At 32.3% G+C, this 21171-nt stretch overlaps 2 protein-coding genes across 2 annotated transcripts in view; both read left to right on the forward strand.

Annotated features, from left to right (window-relative positions):
• LOC129921347 (uncharacterized) overlaps positions 1 to 4947 on the forward strand; it is a 47435-nt gene extending 42488 nt beyond the window's left edge. Inside the window, exons 3-7 of the mRNA XM_056003145.1 lie at positions 3250 to 3407; positions 3468 to 3708; positions 3775 to 4143; positions 4207 to 4552; positions 4626 to 4947. Of these exons, the coding sequence (XP_055859120.1) occupies positions 3250 to 3407; positions 3468 to 3708; positions 3775 to 4143; positions 4207 to 4552; positions 4626 to 4630 (1119 nt within the window). The 3' untranslated portion in view covers positions 4631 to 4947. The remainder of the gene's footprint in view (positions 1 to 3249; positions 3408 to 3467; positions 3709 to 3774; positions 4144 to 4206; positions 4553 to 4625) is intronic.
• Positions 4948 to 9975: 5028 nt separating this feature from the next.
• Positions 9976 to 20843, forward strand: LOC129921546 (microcephalin). The gene is made up of 9 exons (XM_056003430.1): positions 9976 to 10534; positions 10751 to 10958; positions 11036 to 11263; positions 11324 to 11516; positions 16401 to 16544; positions 16609 to 16709; positions 16774 to 18292; positions 20176 to 20394; positions 20454 to 20843. Exons 1-9 carry the CDS (start codon positions 10141 to 10143, stop codon positions 20769 to 20771), a joined length of 3324 nt encoding a protein of 1107 aa, XP_055859405.1. The 5' UTR covers positions 9976 to 10140; the 3' UTR covers positions 20772 to 20843.
• The last annotated feature ends 328 nt before the right edge of the window (positions 20844 to 21171 follow it).

Genomic DNA, 21171 nt, shown 5'->3' on the forward strand with positions numbered 1-21171 from the left:
GAAAATTTTGAAGTAAATACCTGATCAAACACTCAGAAAACTCTTTCAGACTTGTGCTTGAGAAAAAATTTTACTTGAGTGACGACTCTAAATTTCGCCCTAAGTGAAATGACATAAGTGAAATTAAATGAAATTAAATTAAAAGAAATTTAATGAAATAATAAAAAAATTAAATAAGAAAAGTGAAAATTGAAAAATGAAAAATTAAATGCACAGAATTTAAATATTTAATATTTTGAAATTTCGATGATTTGAAACGTCTTTTTCAAGACTTCGAATTTTTTGAGATTTTAAAATATTTGAAATTACAACAAATAAAACCAACCCAAAAAAAAACCCAAAACAAACAGAAGCTTGAAGTGCTTAAGATTAGATGACAGAATACTCCTCCCTTAAGAAGTCTGTAAACACGGTCGAAACGTCGGAGAAGAGATAGGAAATAAATTATAAACAAGAACTCAAGCCCACTTAGGATTGAATTTGAGTTCAATAAAAGGTCACGAAGATAGGAATTATTTTTAAATATTAGGGTCATATTAGAATTTTTGGTTAAACCCCACGATTTTCTTAGTACCAAAATGTAGACAAATTGAAAGATGATGGAAAAGTCGAAAAACTTTGCATATTTTATGAATCGGATCTATACGATAGTCTGAAAAAAAAAATGTGAATGAATATATCTACTTGCAATCGAAGATCCACTTTTTTCATTGCCACTTAACTTTTGCAATTGTATTAATACTTAATAAATATGATTTAAAATCATGAAAATATAAAAATATGAAAACCAGCATAAAAGTGTTCATATATGCGTTTCGCCCCGATGTAATGGTTGGGCTCATCAGAAGATGACCATTACACCTTGTCTTGACGCATATTTTCCCGAATAAATCGAGACTCCATATAATCCGAGCTGCATAGAGCAACTGCGAATTATATAGTTGCTACAAGTCTTCAAAGAAGATAAATTGCAGCTATTTGTATTTCCTTGCTATGGCACTTAAGAAATATTTGACTGTTAACAGTCGAATTGTTTTTTCCCTGAACACTTTTATGCTGGTTTTCATATTTTTATATTTTCATGATTTTAAATCATATTTATTAAAAATAAACGGTGTTCAGGGAAAAAACAATTCGACTGTTAACAGTCAAATATTTCTTAAGTGCCATAGCAAGGAAATACAAATAGCTGCAATTTATCTTCTTTGAAGACTTGTAGCAACTATATAATTCGCAGTTGCTCTATGCAGCTCGGATTATATGGAGTCTCGATTTATTCGGGAAAATATGCGTCAAGACAAGGTGTAATGGTCATCTTCTGATGAGCCCAACCATTACATCGGGGCGAAACGCATATATGAACACTTTTATGCTGGTTTTCATATTTTTATATTTTCATGATTTTAAATCATATTTATTAAAAATAAACGGTGTTCAGGGAAAAAACAATTCGACTGTTAACAGTCAAATATTTCTTAATACTTAAGTTGTGGTGCTACAAGTTTATGAAAAATTAAGGTTTAGTGGCTTACAAACTCTTCAACCATGTATGTCTCATCAGTTTTCAAGTATCAAAGGAACACACAATAATTTGCAAACGAGTTTCAAAGGCACTTTTTTCACGAGAGTGATATAGTTGGAGGCCTCTTAAAAGAAAATAGCCCTGAAACAAATGAGTCAATGAAGTAAAATCTATAGATTTAAACCAAAAACCTCTAACGTGACAGTCCATCGCATTAACCATAATGCCGCTAGTCACTTGTCATTTATCAGTTATCACTTGGTCTCACTCGCTTAAATGTTATTTAATCAATTTGGATATCCAATAAGTTTAGAATTTATAAAACAAATTTTGTGATAGAAAGATCCGGCTTCCATGGTGAAGAGGTATAACCTAATTTTCGATGACACACTTCGGTTTTATTAGAGCATTTTGAGAGTTCAAGTCTCAGTTTAATCATTAGTTGAAAAACTAAAGAAAAGCCAAACGAAAACATTTCTATCGTAAAGGGCAATTTTATGTATTTGTTAGGTAAATAGACTTAACAATAACTACATTACTAGTCGTTCATAATAAATGCACCACAACTTTTATTTTTCTAACTTGTTACAACCATCAATCAAACCGTCTAAGATTAATCATCAGATTAAGAACATGAATTCAATTTTCAAATGCTATGCATGTAATTGGATTTTAATGAATAAATTTGTGCAGTTTATAAATAAATAAACAACTTTTCTATATATGGAGGCCATTCAGGGAATACCCCATGGTTTTGTTTTCTCATCACATCAGATATAATAAATTTGTCGATTTATTGAAGCTGTTCTAAATGATATCATCTCCCAGCTGTAAATACAATCTACCATATTCCATATATGCAATATGGACATTAAAAATTTGCGTATGGATATCACGTGTGGTTCTTACCTTATAAAGTTTTTTTTTTATTCAAATAAAATTACTTAGGATTATTCCAAAATTCATCAATAATTACCCACATACAATTTAAAACAAAACTGGTTCAACAGACTCTTTTTTTTAGCAAATAGAATAAATAAGAAAATGTTTATTAAAACGTCATTTAACCTTGGTTTTATCTTTTATTGAACTGACTTTAATTACCAAACATTAAAACTATGATTTCTGTAATAATAATACAAACGTTGAATCAACGAAAACCGCTGACAACTTCCTTATAAAAATGTACTCTGATCTATAAAGATATAATTAAATAATAACATGCTATGGGAAACTTAATTGTTAAGTACCAACAATAAAGCGTACTTTCAACCTAATTATTTACAATTTGAAAAAAAAAATAAACAAAGTTCAGACTGGAGCTAAATTCACTCAAAAACGGGACATCGGATCAAACCCTGACCGAACAACTTTGATTTTAAAAGGATTTTGGGTTTTGGCCTGTTCTTCTGGTTTGTTTGTTCATCTGTTCAATTCTAACTTTTAAACTTCTTGTCGTAATTTGACAAATAAGGCATCGTAAGAAGCGTTTTGCTTTTGTACTGGCTATAGACTATGTAACGACCCATTAAATTAAAAGTGGTGCCTGCAGTCATGGGCCTAAACTCTTATCATGTATCATGTGCAGTGGTTTTTTATATACGAAAACTTAAACATCTTCAATAATACGCTATTCATGATTATGTTCCGAAATTATTCGATCTTATCTAATATTAACTCCTAAGATAGAAATAAGATCTTATCTAATCACAATTCTTTTTTTTCAGGATCACATAGATGAAGTTCTCTCTAAATGGGAACAAATCGACGATGAGATTTGGGCCAAAATTGTCGTTTTTGAAAAGAATCGACGTGTGGCAAAGGCATACGCCCGATCATCGGTCATATCTATCAACGGATCTAAGCATGGTTTTGATGGAGTAAGGTAAGAATCTCCTACCTTTGAACAAATTCTTAAACTAATATTATGTCCTTAATTTTTCAGAATCGGTTTAAATGGATTTCATAATCCAATGCGTGATCCTCAAACAAAAGATGTCAAAAAAGCCATTGGTGAAGGTTTCAAATTGAAAATGGACGAAACGGGAAATATTCTTATCAAACGTTATGGAAAATCAAATGTTTACGTTCATAGTACCTCAAAATTATCCAACGAAGAAACTGTCATTGGGGCAGATATATTACAATTGCCACAACAAGCCATTAATATTGGAACTTCTGCCAAGGTAAAATATACAATCATCTAAAAGAGTTTTTTTTTCTATTTTAACCAAAAATCTATTATTCTATAGCTTTTTGATATGCGTAAGTTCACAACAAACATCAATCGAGAATTCTCTCGAACAGCCCCCGAATGTAATCGTCTGGAGCGTCAATGTTTATCTGCCATTTCTGTAGTGAAATCCAGCAATAATCTCATTCACAGTCCTCTATGGATTCTGGTCATTAATGTTGTTGCCATTGATATGCTTAAGAGTCGAATGACAACAATCGGAAGGAATATCGATAATGGTCATCGAATTTCACCAACAACATCTGGAAGTGAAGATCCATATTCGACAATTGAAAGTCAAGCTGAGCTCATTCTAGCCGAAGATGCAAAAATGAATGCAAAACTTAAGGAATATGTTACTTATGATGATAATCCTTATGTTCCTAAGGTAATTTAAGATTTTATTGCAATATTTTCAAAAATTTAACTGAAATTTGGTTTATTCTTTTAGCCTGATTATGAAATCTACAATCAAACCATTTCCATGAGTCCGAAGAACAACAAAACTGTCCAACGAAAAAAACAAGATGATCCTTATTACTGTGGTTTATTAGCGCGAATTCCAAATTTTATCAAATCCAACAAGTCATCTAGTAGCAATAAAAAGAAAGATTCAAAAACGGCTCGAAAGATATCTGCACAGCATTTGCCTCTGCCCTCGCATCCAGTTCCATTTGGAGCGTTTCATCAACATCCCCCGGCATCTTATTATCCTTTCAAGCTGCATCCGCAACATCATAGAATATCTCAATCACAAATGTCCTTGTGGGATGCACGCAGTTTAGTCAGTGGATTTGGTAAGATTTAAAACTCACTTCGAACTCCTGATCCCTTATTTATCTTTTTTATATTTTTTTTTTTTCATTTCAGAATAAAATAGAGAACCCATTTTTAAATATTAGTTAGATACTTTTTTTTATCAAAAAAAAAAAAATAAAAGAGAGACGAGGTAAACCATGAAAGGAATTCGTATCGCATCGTGAGTGAGGTCCTTTGCCATAAAACCGCTTAAGACTGAAATACGTCCTATTAAAAAAAAAAATAAAAGGAAAACAACATTTTTTTTAAAGTAGGCCAACGGCAGAAAAGTTTCTGATCTTTTTTTTAAATTAAAAATAAGTCGTGCGACAAAGTTTTTATTATTTTATAATTAAATAATTAGATAATGTTATGAATCAAAACTGCCTTGTTTAATTTTTTTAATTAATTGTTTTTATCAATTACATAATATAAATAGTATGCTTGTGTTTCTAGTGTACATATTTATAATTTTTCTCTTTTTTGTAAATATTTATAAAAAAAAATCTTATTTTTTATACACATAAATATAAATATTTAAATAAAACATGAAATAAATTTAACTTAAGATACAAAAATGATGTTCTGCATTATTATTTTTTTTTTTTTTTGTTTTATTAAAACTATCTTTAACCAGAAATCCAATAATCTTTAAGGACATGTGTTTAGTACTTCCATAGAGAAACTATTGCAGTTGGTTCAACATAACATTTTAAAGTACATATAATTTATAAGGACAAATAGTCCCATGTGGATAGGTCTGCGTTTTAGAGCTGCCACCACTACATGACACTTCCTGTGATCAAAAACGGTGGGATACAAGCATTTAGGAGTTAAACGAACGGTTTTTTCAGAAGCGTGGAACCTTTCCGTGAACCTTCGTGAAAAAAATGGAAATTTTTTCCTCACGACTGAACTATAGTTCACATGCAAAATGCACGGGAGTCTCTTTCATATTGATGAAATGAACCCATACAATTATTTTGAATTAGCATGAGTGGCTCTCTATATATTTGAAAAATGCCTTGAATGTTTCCAAAAGGAAACGTGTGTATTTTCATCATTAGATGCATTTTTTACTACCACCGGGCTAAACGGGACAAAAAAAACGCATCGGGGCTTGACCTAAAATCTTGGCAGCACTGTACCTATTGAATGTTCCGAAAACAGCAGACACAACGAAAATTTAGAGTTGTCATATTCTTCACTTTCGGGTTTGCTTGTATTTTTCATGTAGGTACGAGTATGTTTTACAAAGAGATACAAAAATGTATAATATAGCAAAACTAGTTTAATACATTATTCTGCCATTATAAACGTCAGTTTTCACGTTTTTAAACAAATTCCAAACAGTTTAAGAAAAAATTAGTTTAGTAGCACAGATTTAAAACTGTTCAAAAAGTTAAGCCCAGAGAAATCTCCGGGCTAAACAAAAGCCCAAGGGGCTTACATTTAACATGTAAATTATAATTACCCGTACAGCTACCTCATACCTCAAGGCTTAAAGGCTTGGCCACACCGGAGGGTAAGAGTAGCGATACGGGTAGCCATTAAAAATTCCACATCTGAACGTTGATGTGTCAGTTTGGAATTTTGTTCATACAAGTACATGTACCGCTACCGCATACCCTCCGGTGTGGTCTAGCCTTAAAAGTCATTCATTTTGATCGTGATAAGTTAGCTGACATGTTGTGACAGATATAAAATGTATAGTTACGGCCATATTATTCACTCTGGATTTAGTTTGGATTTAAGTTAATTTTAAATCCAATCCATTAAATCTGCATTTCATTAATCCAAGGATTTAATTTTTTGTTCATTTTATTCACTCAAAAAAAATTATGTGATTATTCAATAAATTTTGTATAATTTACAGTTAACTTTATTTTTCCTTCACAAAATACTTGACAAAACAACTGAACACCGTGAAAATGAATTTTACATCTGGATTTATAAAGGTCTGTTTACTCCAGAGAGCAGTTTAAATTTGTTTGGATTTAACGAGATTGGATTTAAAAAATTGGATTTAAGATTGGATTTAAAGCCTGGTACGCTGCTCGCGCTAAATTTTAGCTCCCATACAAATTATCGAAAATTTTTAGCCGAGATAAAATGGATCCCATACAAGTTATCGATAACTTGTATGGGAATTTTATCTCAGCTAAAATTTAGCGCGAGCAGCGTACCAGGCTTAAGCAGTGAATATTATGGAATTGGATTTATTTTTGACATTTGACATTGTTTACATTCAGATGTATTTTTTAAACTATTGAATAATATGGCCGTTAGAGACGAATGTGTGATTTTCTAGCTGAATCTGAGCATAACTTGGTTGAAATTATTGAATAAATTTTAGATCGGCTAAATTTTTGAGATGATTTTGTATGGGAGCTAAAATTTAGATCGAACTGCTTACTAGGCTTTAAGTGAAATTTACCAAAAAAAATGTTCACCAAGTTTTCGCAATATATGGATTTTGTGCTGGACGCATTCATTTCATTACATCACAAGCAAAATTTCCAAACCAAAACATCAACGTTCAGGTGTGGATTTTTGTTTATACAAAAACGCTGTCGTTTACGGGGGAATGCCTTAAAAATAAAAGCTAAGCGTTTTCAGGATCATTTTTTGTAGGTTTTTTAACCCCACGAAAACTATCAGAAAATAAAGTTTAACTATAAATTGGCCACTTTTTGTAAAAGAACAGAAGTAAAAATATACGAATTGCCAAAATCTAAGCTTTCGGCATAATTTACGTAACCATCGAAAAATACATTTGAATATTTGCATGCATGCACTTTTCTACTTTTTGGGGGCAAATGTGCCATACCCAACTAACATTTCAGCTTCGATTAAGGTATTACAAAAGCAACATTTCAGCTTCTTTTAAGCTTTAGTAAGGTTGTTGGGCATGGAAAAAGGAGAACGTTATACAAGTTTGACCCTCTATAAGAAGTTTAAACGAAGCTTTACAGAAGCTCTACAGAAGCTTTGAGATTTGACAGAGCTTGTATAGCTCTTTAATACATGTCTTATCGAAATTTAAAAAAAACAACTACAAAAACAAAAAAAAAATTCTTTTTTAACTTTTTTTTATTTGATTTTAAATCATGAATTTTATCTTTTGATCTGAAATTATATATATAATTCCATTTGTTTTTAGTATATCTATTAATAATAATTTTAAAAGTATATAATTTTTTTACCACACCCAGGAATCGAACTTTGTATCTGCTTGGTGGCAGTCCGCCACTTTACCCACTCGGCCATCCTATTATACTCATTAATGAAGTCAAAAACTTAATCAGTTCAAATAGCAGAAATGTCAAAACAAAAATGTCCGAGCTAAATAATTCAATGTCAAAACCAAAAAATGTCCCAGCTAGATTATTCAATATCAAAACCAAAAATCAAATACTAAACTTAGTAATTTCTGTAAAGCTTCTATAAATTCATTAAGTAGGCTTTTCCGAAAATAATCTTTTTTCGTTTAAGTTTCTTTAACAGTATTTAAACAACTTATTAGAAGTTGTTAAACAAGTTCGAACTTCTATAAGCAATTAAATTCTGAAGCAAGCTCAATACAAGCTGTATAAAAAGCAGTACCTGTGAGATCTCAATTTATAGAAGCTGTTGTGCTAGTTGGGTAGTGGATGTGGATGTGGATTTTCACTCTACCCAACTAGCACAACAGCTTCTGTAAATTGAAATCTCGCAGGTTCTACTTTGCATACAGCTTGTATTGAGCTTGCTTCAGATTTTAATTGCTTATAGAAGTTCGGACTTGTTTAACAACTTCTAATAATTTGTTTAAATACTGTTAAAGAGACTTAAACGATAATAAATTTTCGGATATGCCTGTTTAATGAATTTATAAAAGCTTTACAGAAATTACCAAGTTTTGTATTTGATTTTTGGTTTTGATATTAAATAATCTAGCTCGGACACTTTTTGGTTTTGACATTGAATAATTTAGCTCGGACATTTTTTTGCTATTTGAACTGATTAAGTTTTTGATTTCATTAATGAATATACTAGGGTGGCCGAGTGGGTAGAGTGGTAGACTACCACCAAGCAGATACGAAGTTCGATTCCTGGGTGTGGTAAAAAAAATTATATACTTTTAAAATTATTATTAATAAATATACTAAAAACTAATGGAATGTTGTATATAATATCAGATCAAAAGATAAAATTCATGATTTAAAACCAGTTATAAAAGATTCTTTTTTGTTTTTGTAGTTGTTTTTTTTTTTTTTTAATTCGATAAGACATGTATTAAAGAGCTATACAAGCTTTTCCGAAGCTATCTGTCAAATCTCAAAGCTTCTGTAGAGCTTCGGTAAAGCTTCCTTTAAGATCCTTATAGAGTATCAAACTTGTGTAACGTTCTCCTTTTTCCATGCCCAACAACCTTACTAAAGTTTAAAAGAAGCTGAAATGTAGCTTTTGTAATACCTTAACCGAAGCTGAAATGTTAGTTGGGTAGTCACCTCCCAACTAACAATTTTGCTTCTATAAAGCTTTATAGAAGCAAAAGAAGCATGTATAAAGCTTTACAGAAGCAAAACTGTTAGTCGGGCTGTAGGTTACGTTTACACGAATCACAAAAGTCGTTTCGTTCAAAGTTGGCATTCGTTTACAAAGCTGGAAAATGAAAAATAGCAGGATTTTGAATGAAAATCGAAAAATATTGTAAAGGTATAACTACAACGGCCACTTTTTGCAAAAAGTCAAAAAGTGAAAATTTTCAAACTCATTTTGTGACAGTTTTTCCAATCACAAAATTAAAAATAATGATGCAGAAAGCTTATTTTTTGGGTAAAAAAAAACAATTTTTGTAGTTTTTTCCAAAAATAAATAGCGCCAGAAAGAAATAAAAAAATTTTACTTTTGTAAATTTCCCACTTTTTCACTTTTTAGGTCATTGTAGTTATGGCTTAACTTCTATCTTATTTTTAAAGAGCTATTTAAATAAATCTACTTAAAAGAATTTAATTTAAGAGCGGACTTCAGAGTAGTCACTCAAGTAAAAATTTTACTTAACAGAACATTTGCTCTTGCGTTTGGTCCACTTCAGCTACTCGTTACGTTAAGAAAACCTAAAGGTTTCTTAACTTTTAGCTTATAAATTCCAGCTGAGGAAATTTTGAAGTAAATGTTGGAGCAAACACCCAGAAAATTCATCTTAGATTTGTGATTGAGAAAATTTTTTACTTGAGTGACGACTCTGAATTCCGCTCTAAATCTCATGTATAAAATCTTTACAAAGTTTAATGGAAACGTTCCATAACAAAAAATATAAATCTACTATAGGTGTTGAATGCATCCATTCTTAATTTTCAAAAAGCATTCAGTGAATTTGTCCACCATTTTAATTTCTACTCCACGAACACACCCTCTCTGTTATTCAAAATAAATTTTTCTGTTCCGTTGGATTTTCTTGATTGTTTGCTTTTTTTTAATTTGTTCTTAGGTTTTTGGGTTTCTCTTCATTTTGTATAAATTACAGTTTTAATTATCAATTAATATAGTGATAGTTGTTAAAGTTTTAAAGTGTATTTGATTTTGTTAAATCCAAACAAAAATGGATCGCTTTGTAACGCGAGCACCAACATGGAAAACCCTCGAAATGTCTTCATTTTCGCGCAGTTTTGCCAATGTCTCGCTTACTGGCAAAAAATCCACACCAAAAGAAGATAAATCTAAAGTCTCCAAATTAAAATCAACATCCGATAAAAGACTGAGCATTCGTGATGAAAATTTATTAAAAATCATCTCTAGCCAAGCCGATGAGCCTTTGATGGTCGCATCGACTTTATTAAAACATTTATCACCAACTACAGACCGCTTCAATGGTAGCTTTGGTGGCAATGGCAATACGTCGGCTGTTGCTGCTGCTGCTGTCAGTGATAAGAACAACGTCTGTCTCATTCCTATCAACGATGAGAACACTCCGCCTCCAAATGCCCGAATCAACTGTGAGTTGAGTAGAGTATTGTCAAAACTGACAGAAAGATGTACAAAAAATTATATTAGTAATAGTACATAGATGTATATATATATTTATTTATAATAAAATTTCACTTTGCTTTGTTTATCTGCATTCTGCACAAAACACTCGCTTTTTTTTGAGTTATGTATAATTATTGTTCCTTAAAAATATAAAAAAATTGCTTTATTTCCAAAAAACCTAGTCAAGGACCAGCAAAAGCTGGATGTTCTGTATAATAGCAATAGTGGTGGCGGGAAGAACGGTTCACGGCCGTCAACTCCAATCAACAATATGATACCATCAAATTTGGGCTCATGCACACCAAAAGATAATCCGTTTATGGCTCGAATCCAGAGGGATTTGAATAGTCCTTCGGCTGCTACTAGAGTGCGAGCAATAAAAGCTTTGAGGTAAGCACAATTGTCATGTAACTGACACGACACGTAAGCATTTGTTGCATTTTTTTGCGTTGTTAATGTTTTTACAGAAGTCCAACAAAGTCAGCTTATGGGAATTTTGATATACCTCATGAGGAACAAGATATAATTACGGAGGAGGAACGTAGTAAGTCGCCAGTGAAGATCAAGAGCATTCAAGAACTGATGAAGGATGTTGTTGTGTATGTTGAAGTAAGAACTGGTGAGGATAATCGTTCGTCGGGTGTGAAAAAAGTGATCTCAGCTCTGGGAGCAAAAGTAAACGACAAATTGTTGAGGTAGATTGAAAAACTCTCAAGTCAGATGATGAATGATTATTTTTTGTATATCTTTTACAGAGACACAACTCATGTGGTATTCAAGGATGGCCTTCTATCAACATATAATAAAGCTAAAAAATGGAATATTCCTATTGTGTCGATTCTGTGGATTGAGGCGTGTAAAAAACAAATGAGACTTATGGCTCCAAAGGATTTTCCCATATCGAATGCAGATCGTTATGAGAATCCAGAACTTTATGATAAAATGAAGGTAAAAATTTATTTAATTTTTTTTGTAATTTTTAAGTGAGGTTATATTTGAATTTTTTTTGGTGAGTTTATTTGTGCGCATTTAATTAATTGCGAAAAGCACGATCAAGTTATTTTGAGTTGAGAACCATTTGTATATCAATTTATAAAATTAATATTTTAGGATTGTTGACCGTATTTATTTATAAGTTATATTTAATTTCTTTCAACACCCCTGTGGTTTGTGTTTTGAAACATTTTCATATCACAAACCTTTAGAAAACATCAGTTGTATTTATAAAACTGTGGTTATTTTTTAAATAGCATTTCAACCTAAATGTAAAAATCGGCTACCGCGGTAGCCGATTCCATCTCCAGATCTTTTCTGAAGTTTGTTATATATTTCTACTTACTATCAAAATTGGAATGGAATTTATTAGACCAAAGTCGGCATAGAAAATCTAAAACCTTTTTTCCATTTTCTTGTTGATGGGAGAGGAATAAAGGATCCATAATGGTAGACAACTGATCACCTTGAATTTCAATAAAGTAAAATCATATAAACAAATTCTTACATATACATATACAGCTATGGAGAAAGAAATAGCACACTTTTGACTTTTCTTACAAAAATTAGATTTATTTGAGACCTTTTAACTTATATATTATAATTTTTATATCAGGGCATGCATTAGCTTATGGGAGATTCATAAAATTTATAATCATAAATTATTTGATTTCAATTCAATTTTTAAAAATTATGATTTTTAGAGAATACCCTTTTTTTATTCCGAAAATCATAAAAATAATGATTTCTAAGCAAAAATTCTTACAATTTCCAATAAATTCAATACTACTAAGTTAGTAACTTGTTTGTAGACCACGGTTTTTCAAAGTTCCTTGGCACCTCTTTGGTAAACTTTCAAGTAACGTTTGGTATCCACTTTGTGGAGTACGGTACCACGCTTCTTTGATTCTGGCCCAAAGATCGTTTGAATTTTCGAATTTTGTTTCCCCAAGCTTAAACTTGACATCAATTTATACATTTTCTATGGGGTTAAGATCGTAAATTTGAGATGGCTTGGTGCAAACATCGATTTTTTCGTCCGGAAACCTATCTTGTACTATTTTTGATGTATGTTTGGGTCATTGTCATGTATGAATGTCTAATTAACTTGCGAGAAATATGGTTCTTTGGTATTCTAATGTAATATTAAGACAAAATAATTTATCAATTCTGCCATCCACCTAACCAATGGGTCCTTACCATACCAGGAAAATGTGCCCCAGACCATCAAATCCTATCCTCCTAGTTTTGAGATAATACTTTGGCTTGTCCTTTTAACATTTAGGGTGATGGAAAAATGTTTTGTCATCGGTTTAAATGCGGTTAACCTTTATTTCATCACTCCAAAAGACTCTAATTCAAAATTGCATGTCTTTATTCAGATGATTTTTTAAACACAGTGTTAGGCGATCTTTGATGTGTCTTATTATATCATTTGATTTTTCTAACTTACCCGTCTATATAACTCAGCATCATTAAGTATCCTTCTTAAAAGTCTGCTTGACACTTTTTTCACCGAATTCTACATTTGCTTCGTGCAAAATCGTGCGAAATGACTAATAGGCCCACATTTGCGTTTCTTTGTGATCGCTCTATCCACTCGTATAGAAGTTTTGAGGGGATGAAGTTAATGCAATTTAATTTCAGAGTTTAAATTTCTATTTGATCTTTCTAAATAAATGCCTTTATTCATCATTTATTCGAAAAATTTAGAGTTTAAGCTAGTTAAGAAGGATTTTTCCCTTGACTATGAAGATCGAAAGTAATTCTCCCTTTTTTCGCAGTTTAATGATTTTGTCTGCCTATTTTTTTCAAAAATACTTGTGAATTAAATAGTAGCAATAAAATAAATGCATTTTCGTTTACAACTTTTGAACGCGGAATAAAAATTGAACGGTTAAACAAATGTGTGCTATTTTTATGTCCACTAGCGAAAGAGACAGGAAAAACATTATATTGCTAGTGCAAATAAATATAGAAAATAACGGTACTTTTAAGATATTTTTGTCTCCATCACTTTATTTCGACAATATTCCAACAGAAAAAAAAATTATAAAAAGCATACCTAATATATAAAATTCGATTAGCATGATTTTTCTCAATAGTGTGCTATTTCTCTGTCCATGGCTGTATAAAAAAAAGAAACATAAACTTTGTGCAATCTTAATCAATCTAAAACGTATTTTTAACCATATTGATCACACTTTGTTTATCGATATAAACACAAAAACGAATTTACATTTAAACTGAATTACTGGCTGAATACAATGGTGCAGCTGTGGCTGTAGCTTGTAGTAAACTGTCAAAATTTCACTGAGGGAAAACGCGTCTCACGATAATTCAGTTTAGTTTAAATTTAAACTCGCTTTTGTGTTTATATCGAAAAATAATATGTGATCAATAAGGTTAAAAATGCGTTTTTGATAAATTTTTACATTATTTTAAATCTTAGTCCTCATCATGGTCCCGGAAACTTGTTGCACCGGTTAATAAAATAAATAAATATGAGCACGACACCGATGAAGGAACAAAGCCTAGTGACTTTCGACCATTCATGTTGCGTGTTATTAATTTGCAAGAATGGAAGGGACCAACAATTTCCCGCATAGTCAAGCAGAGATGCACTCGTAAGAAGCAGTACCCCTGAAATCTTTTTTTTTTAGGTGGTGGAGACTGGGATTCGGACTCAGACCTCTGGCTTAATAAACGGTACCACTCTTTGCCCGTTCTGCATTCAGATCGACTGCATTCAAGGAATTATGTCAAATAACCTACTAATTGAAATTTTTATTAAAGGCGTTTTCAATGCTTATAATTATTGTAATTGGATGTTTTCAATGCTTATAATTGTAATTGGACGTAGCACAGTTCGGTATTTTGATCTAAAACCTGGCCGAAAATATTTGGGCACATTTTTCACATCAAATAGGTACCAAATGACTAAAAAGTTATTTAGAAGGAAAATTTTTCATTTTCTTGGTACACTAAAACCCAGTTAAGTGCTTATATCCCAATTAGCCGTAAAAAAATTATTAAAAATCAAAATATGCACTCTTGAAATGCAATATTGTTCTACATATTAAGCAGTTTAATATTATGTAGGCTAGACTATGTTGCGGTGTGTTCCTCTATTTTAAAAACGCTAAAAAAAAAAAAAAAAACGAAAATGTGCACATTTTTTAAGTGTGTACTTCAACCCTTTGGTATGAAAAAACAGAGTTGCATATACAATTAACTTTTTTTTTAGAATACAATTAATACCTTGATTGTCAATATCCATATCAAAATTTTTCACTACAAACACTTTTGAGTAAAAAAAAACAATACCTAGAAAATTTTATACAAATCGCATAAAAAATCGTGTTTACCCAAATAGTGCAAGTTGCAACTAATGGTGCAACTGGGTTGACCAATTTATAGATAGCTTTCACTAAAAAGTAACCTGGTTATCTACCTGTTATGGGACATAAGCTTAATCCTGGGGGCAAAAATTGAGAAATTTGATTTATGACCACGTTTTAGGTAAAAATACCGCACTATGGGTAGTTGCATGTGGGGATATATAATTGGTCTGAACTATTTTTAGTTCCTCATTAATAAAAAGTATCAAACCAAAAGAAAACCACCAAAGATCATGGAAATACTAATTAATGCTTGGCTAAAGAAATACATATGTACATATCTTCGGGATCGAAAGGTGATTAATGACTTTCGTTACAACAAGTCTATTTTTGCTCTTCTCCCAAGAAAACCCAGCAATATTTTCTAAAGCCAAACTTTGGACGAAGTATAGAGATTCTTTTATGAGTCTAATATATCAAATATGGAGTTACTTTGTAGGTATCTCTATTTTTCCTTCCCATTTTAATGGCCAGACATTTGCTCAATCCTATTTCTCTCGCATCTTAGTGAAACTTAAAAAATAAGGGCATCTTCGCTTAAAACCCGCATTCTTCGACTCTGTCATAGGCTTTTTGTTATCAACTGCAACTAATTTCAAGGCTTCTCTGGGGGTAAAAACTTCGCCATGGATATTTTTGTATTCAGGGAGAGGCGGGCGTTAGGATTAGACTAATTTTAAGTGGCTACCCTCACTAAATCAACTTTCACAAAAGTGGTACTATTGATGCATTTTTCTCTGCAGAGGGACTTATTTTACCGACCATGCTGCTAGCTCCCTGTCTAATATATCTTTTAAAAAATTAATTTTTGATTATTGGTTCTTATATTAAATGCAACTTTTTTTATTCGGTTTTAAGCCTAGTACATACTTGTGAAGCAAGTCGTGAAGTAAATTCATACAATTTTTGTTTGTTTTCAATTTTCAAATTAATTTTTTTCGAAAAATATATAAGGAGAGTAGATTCACGAGTGAAAGAGATTCCCGTACATTTTGCACGTCGACTACTTCACGTCGTGAAGCAAAACTCTAATTTTTTTTCACCACGAATGTTCACAGGAACGGGTGACTAAAAAAAATGTTTGGATTCATTTCACGACTTGCTTCACCAAGTATGTACTAGGCTTTAATGTGAAAAAAAGATACTACAGTACCAAATTTTATGAGTTCACCATGGTTTCATAGGTTTTGGATTAAATTTTAATTCTAATTCTCAATAATAACCGTGTCAGAAGAATTCTCGGTGTCCATGTTATAGATTTCTCTATATAAAACAAATGGTATTCTCACAATTTTGAAATTACCTAGGGTTGTTCTTCATTTTTTTTAATGTTTAGTAAAACATCATTTTTAATTCTTGTTGTTTTTTTAAAATAAGCATTAAATAAAATGTGTGCGAAGAGTGAAAATACATTGAAATTCTTTTACATATATTTCAGCGTTACAAATCTATGCAACCTGATGCCGAAGATAATCGACGAGCAAAAACAAAGGCTCCTACGAAAGAAAATGGACTTAAGTCCAAAGCAATACCAGCGACGGCACCTGCAATCACACCAACATTAAATTCAGCTAAGAAAAAGGTAAAATTAAAACTTAATTTTGTTTTTAATCGGAAATATCTTTAAAAAAATCATTTATTACCAGACTGATATAACTCGGTTCTTAACTCAATTGGACTCAAAGAAAATTGGAACTCCTAAAAGTTCTGCCGTGGAAGCATCACCTTCTACTCAAATGTTGCAAAGGTATTTTTAGATTATTCTTATTTTTTTTTTCTTCCAATTAATTCTGACTATTTTATGTGTGTAGAATCAATGAAACCTTTTGCACTCCTAAAACACCCAGCAACTCCCTGCAAAAGTTGGCATACCTTGACACGGTATCAAGTTTGTCTGATACCAATGAACCAACATCCCAATCGGTTGATGCAAAGAAAATGCTTGATTTTGTTAATGAAGAGAGCATACCTGCTACTCCTTCTACAAAGAAAACGCCTGGCCGTCCTCGCCGCAATTCAATACAAGTATCACAAACTCCAAGCAAAAATATTAAAGTTCCTGAGGTTGCCACACCTGATGTAACTATCGCGGAAACACCAGGTGTTAGAACTCGTAGACGCAGTTCTATTCACATTCCAGCTAAAATGAGCATCGTCGACAAAGAAAAAGAAAAATTGTCCAAAACCACATTCAACAGCATTTGTGAAGAAATATCAGACAATACAAAGCCAGAAGTCGAAAAACGACAAACTACTTTCACAGAACAATCTGTGGACATGACTAGAAAAAATAGTGAGATTGCTGCTACAACCAGCACTCAGAAAAATCGCAGGCGCACTTTATATACCCCAAATACAATGGAAGAAAGTAGGTTGCAGTCAATCAAACCAACACCCTCGGCAAGTAAGAGACGAACTATTTTTGCCACATCAACTCATAAGGCCTTTGACGATACAAGTATCTCTGGACTAGCACCAATTACTCCAATTGGCAGTGGTGTTCCATGTTCAACACTTATTGTAGATGATTTGGCTAAGACACCGGTGCAATATCCATCTTTGTTGGAAGAACATGCATCTGCTACTATTTTCAATTCAGCAAAAACCCCAGCCAATCCTCGTCGTCGAACCCTTTTTGATGTCTCCATGGATATTATTAGTCAACGTTTGCAAAACATAAATCAATCAGCTAAATCGGTTCGGGTTGGGCGATTAGATGACCAAAGTATCGATATTCGAAGTTCCCAAGATGATCCAGAAATTATTGCAACACTCCTTACTCCAACAGAAAACAATAACAAACTCATTCGTAAAGAACTTTTTGTTGAAAAGGAGGCATCAGTGCAAAATCAGGTCCCTATAGCTGATGTACCATCGCAAACTGCTATAGAACCAATTCCAACAACACCCATAGAAGTTGTTACGAAAAAGAAGAGGAAACTTTTTGTACCAAATGATATTCTCCTAACACCAACATCCTCACAAGAAGATAGCACAGCTATGTCAAAAAGAATACTGAGTCCAGCTGCATCGACGGTTTCTACTCCCGCCACCCAAAAGCGACGCAAAACAATTATGCCAACCTTGACGCAGCCAAAAACAGAACAAAAAAAAACTGCTCCAAAAATCAATGGTGCCCGAACAAGTCGGCGCAGTACAATGGACTTTGAAGCAATCAAAAAAGCAAAGTCTGTGATCAATCAAAAGCCTTCGGCTGGAACAACAAAGTCAACAAACGATACAACAACAAGCACTGCTAGCAAACCTAAACCATATCCGTTTCTAGTCTATACGAACATGCACACCGAGCAGATCGATTTTATCAAAGAGGTTGGTACGCTTAGATAACCAATTCTGGTTCTATCCTGTTGTTTATTTTTTTTTTTAATTTAGTTTCTTGTTGATCAGTTTGAGTATTTTAAACATAAAATTGTATCTTTTTTATGATTTTTTATGATTTTCTCATTATAGATTGAATTTGATTTTTATTATTATTATTATTATTTTATTGTATTCTTTGAATTTTTTCCATTAAATGTCATTGAATTTTCATATGAAAAGCAAAACCAACGAGCATTGTGTTTTCTACTTTTTTTTTTTCTTTGTTCGTGTCGTTGGATAAGACCTATAGAACTTTTAATTATCTTTTTTGAAAAATATTATTTTTGCACGAAATTTTGCATCAGATAGAAATGAAATGGCCTAAAATCCTTTTTGGCATTAATTTTTATTTGACTGATAGATCAATAATGACCATTTAGTTTTTAAAGCAAAAGATTAAACACAAATCTGCTTTAAGTTGTCCTTACAAGAAGTCACTATGAGTCACTTTTTCAAGTATATTGGCTGGTGCCTCGGTAATATAAATGTATTCGTTTACCCATAAAATAGTTTGAAGGCAACGAATCGGACAATCTAGGGGACGGTGGCATAAATTGCTCAACGAACTCACTTCCTAATTAGTCAATCGTTTCGAGTGCTGTGTCCCATTCTACCATTTTGGCAGAACCACATTTCAAGTAGGTTTAGCTCGTGTATTTAGGGCAAACAAAAGTTTAAAATCATCAAACGTGTTGTTAGCAATATACCAGCCAATATGCTAGTAAAAGTGATTGATTCATCGTTTGGATAAATTATAACGAAGCCAAATGATTAAGAAATCACCCTTCGTATTTTCTCTAGGTTCAGTAAATTTCTTAATTGGTCGTCCGATTTAATTTAATTTTACGATGTGAGAATGGTGTCTAAGTTACAACATCAAACCATTTGTCGTGAATCGGCCCTATTTCATACGAATCATGCTTTTAGGTGTCCATCCGACAGGTAAAAACTCCGATTCGTATGAAAACTGACAAATTTCTACTCCGACGGGTACCTCGCTAAGGCCGAATATAATTTCTGGGAAACTTTCCCTCGTTTCAAACATATGAACATGAATGATCCTCCAAAGTTTCTCTCGAAATTTATTGATAAAATTGATGGCCACCTAGGTTTTTTTGGTGCAGAAAATGAGCGTTTTCGATACGTTGCATTGAAATATACATGATTTTTAGGAGGCAACCCCATGTTTTCTCACTTTGTAAACTTTTTATGAGATAATTTCTAATACTTTTTCAATACTAGTACCGCGTGTATGGGGCAGAATTTAAGTGCTTTCAATTGAACCTTAAATTAACCCTTTGGGTGCCAAGCTCTTTAAGGCCCTACAATTTTGCATAAGGTGGTTATCAAAAATAGGTGGCACAGCAGACAAAGGCTTAAAAATTGGAAAAGGATTTAAAATTTAATATTAAGCTATAAATAAACTGTGGATAGTTCTTGGTATTATAGTTGGCAAAGAATGAGTGCGCCTTATAACGAATTCAATTCGTTCCGGAAATTCGCTAGATATCCCGAAAAAAACAATCACGGGATCCGTTCGTAATGACATATTCTCATTACGAACGAATTCTGTGATTGTTTTTTCGCAATTCGTAGCGAACTTCCGATACGAACAGATTTTGAGACATCTTGAATTATTTCTTAAAGACTTTTATCGCATGCTAAAATATTTTCCAAAAAAAATATTTAAAAATAATAACCGGAATCCTTTTTTTCTCCAACAATTAAGTTGTTTGTGAATTTCTACATCTTTACACTTTTTTTTTAACTTAATTTCTAATAAATTTGCGTACATTCAAAAAATGTTTTTTTATTCGGAATATCTTATCTAGGCAGTATCAAAACTTCAAGGATTTCAACTTGAAAGCAATGTTAGCGATAATACAACTCACATAGTCAGTCTTGAGCCACGTCGTACATTCAACTTGCTTCGAGGTCTTGTACGTGGCTTATGGATTGTCAATTATAACTGGGTAGTTGATTCTGTTAAAGCTGGCCAGTGGTTAAATGAAGAGCAATATGAAATGCAGGAATTTTCTAGTGCAGTTGAGGTAAGAGAATACTTTTAAAATTTATTATATTAATTTTCTTATAACAATTTATATTTTAGATTTGTCGTTCTCAAAGGCAAGCTTTTGGAACTCATTACAAAATGGATATATTCTCTGCTTTAGGGCCAATGTTCATCTCTTCGAAGAGCACTATTCCAAAAAATAATCTTTCGGAACTAATAACACTTTGCGCAGGTCGCGTTGTAGATAACCGTAAACGGGCAAAATATATCATCGGAGATTCTAGTCCAAATCCGGTAGCTGACAAAATCTATGTTCAACCCCAGTGGATACTGGATAGTATAAGTAATAATTCAATTCAAAAAATAACAAAATATATTGTTAATGCATCGACTGAACAAGAGGTAGCAAATTAGAATGCATAAGTGCAGAAAAAATGGCCTTTAATATTTACACAATTTTGTATAATAAATGTTTTTCAAAAACAATTTCGTTTCTTAAATTTTTTTTGAAAATTGGCTCTTAGTAGTAGCTATTACTGGAGATATAAAGCGGTTAACACAGCTAATAAGGAAGCGCAATGGGTAAGAGTGGGTCTACGAAAAATGAAAAGGTGCTAACAGATAGAGTAGGTATTTAAGTGAGGAAGTCTTAAGCAAAAAAATCATGGTCTTTTAATTTAAAAATGGATACCAGTTCGTATGAAAAGCAGGAGTAACGAAGTTTGATCGCACGATTAAAAATCCGAAAGCTACATAGCCGCTGATCACTACTGTGAAGCAGATACGTAAGAGAGTTATGACATACTTGGCATGG

Source organism: Episyrphus balteatus, chromosome 1 (genome assembly GCF_945859705.1).
Source record: "Episyrphus balteatus chromosome 1, idEpiBalt1.1, whole genome shotgun sequence".
Lineage (NCBI taxonomy): Eukaryota > Metazoa > Arthropoda > Insecta > Diptera > Syrphidae > Episyrphus > Episyrphus balteatus.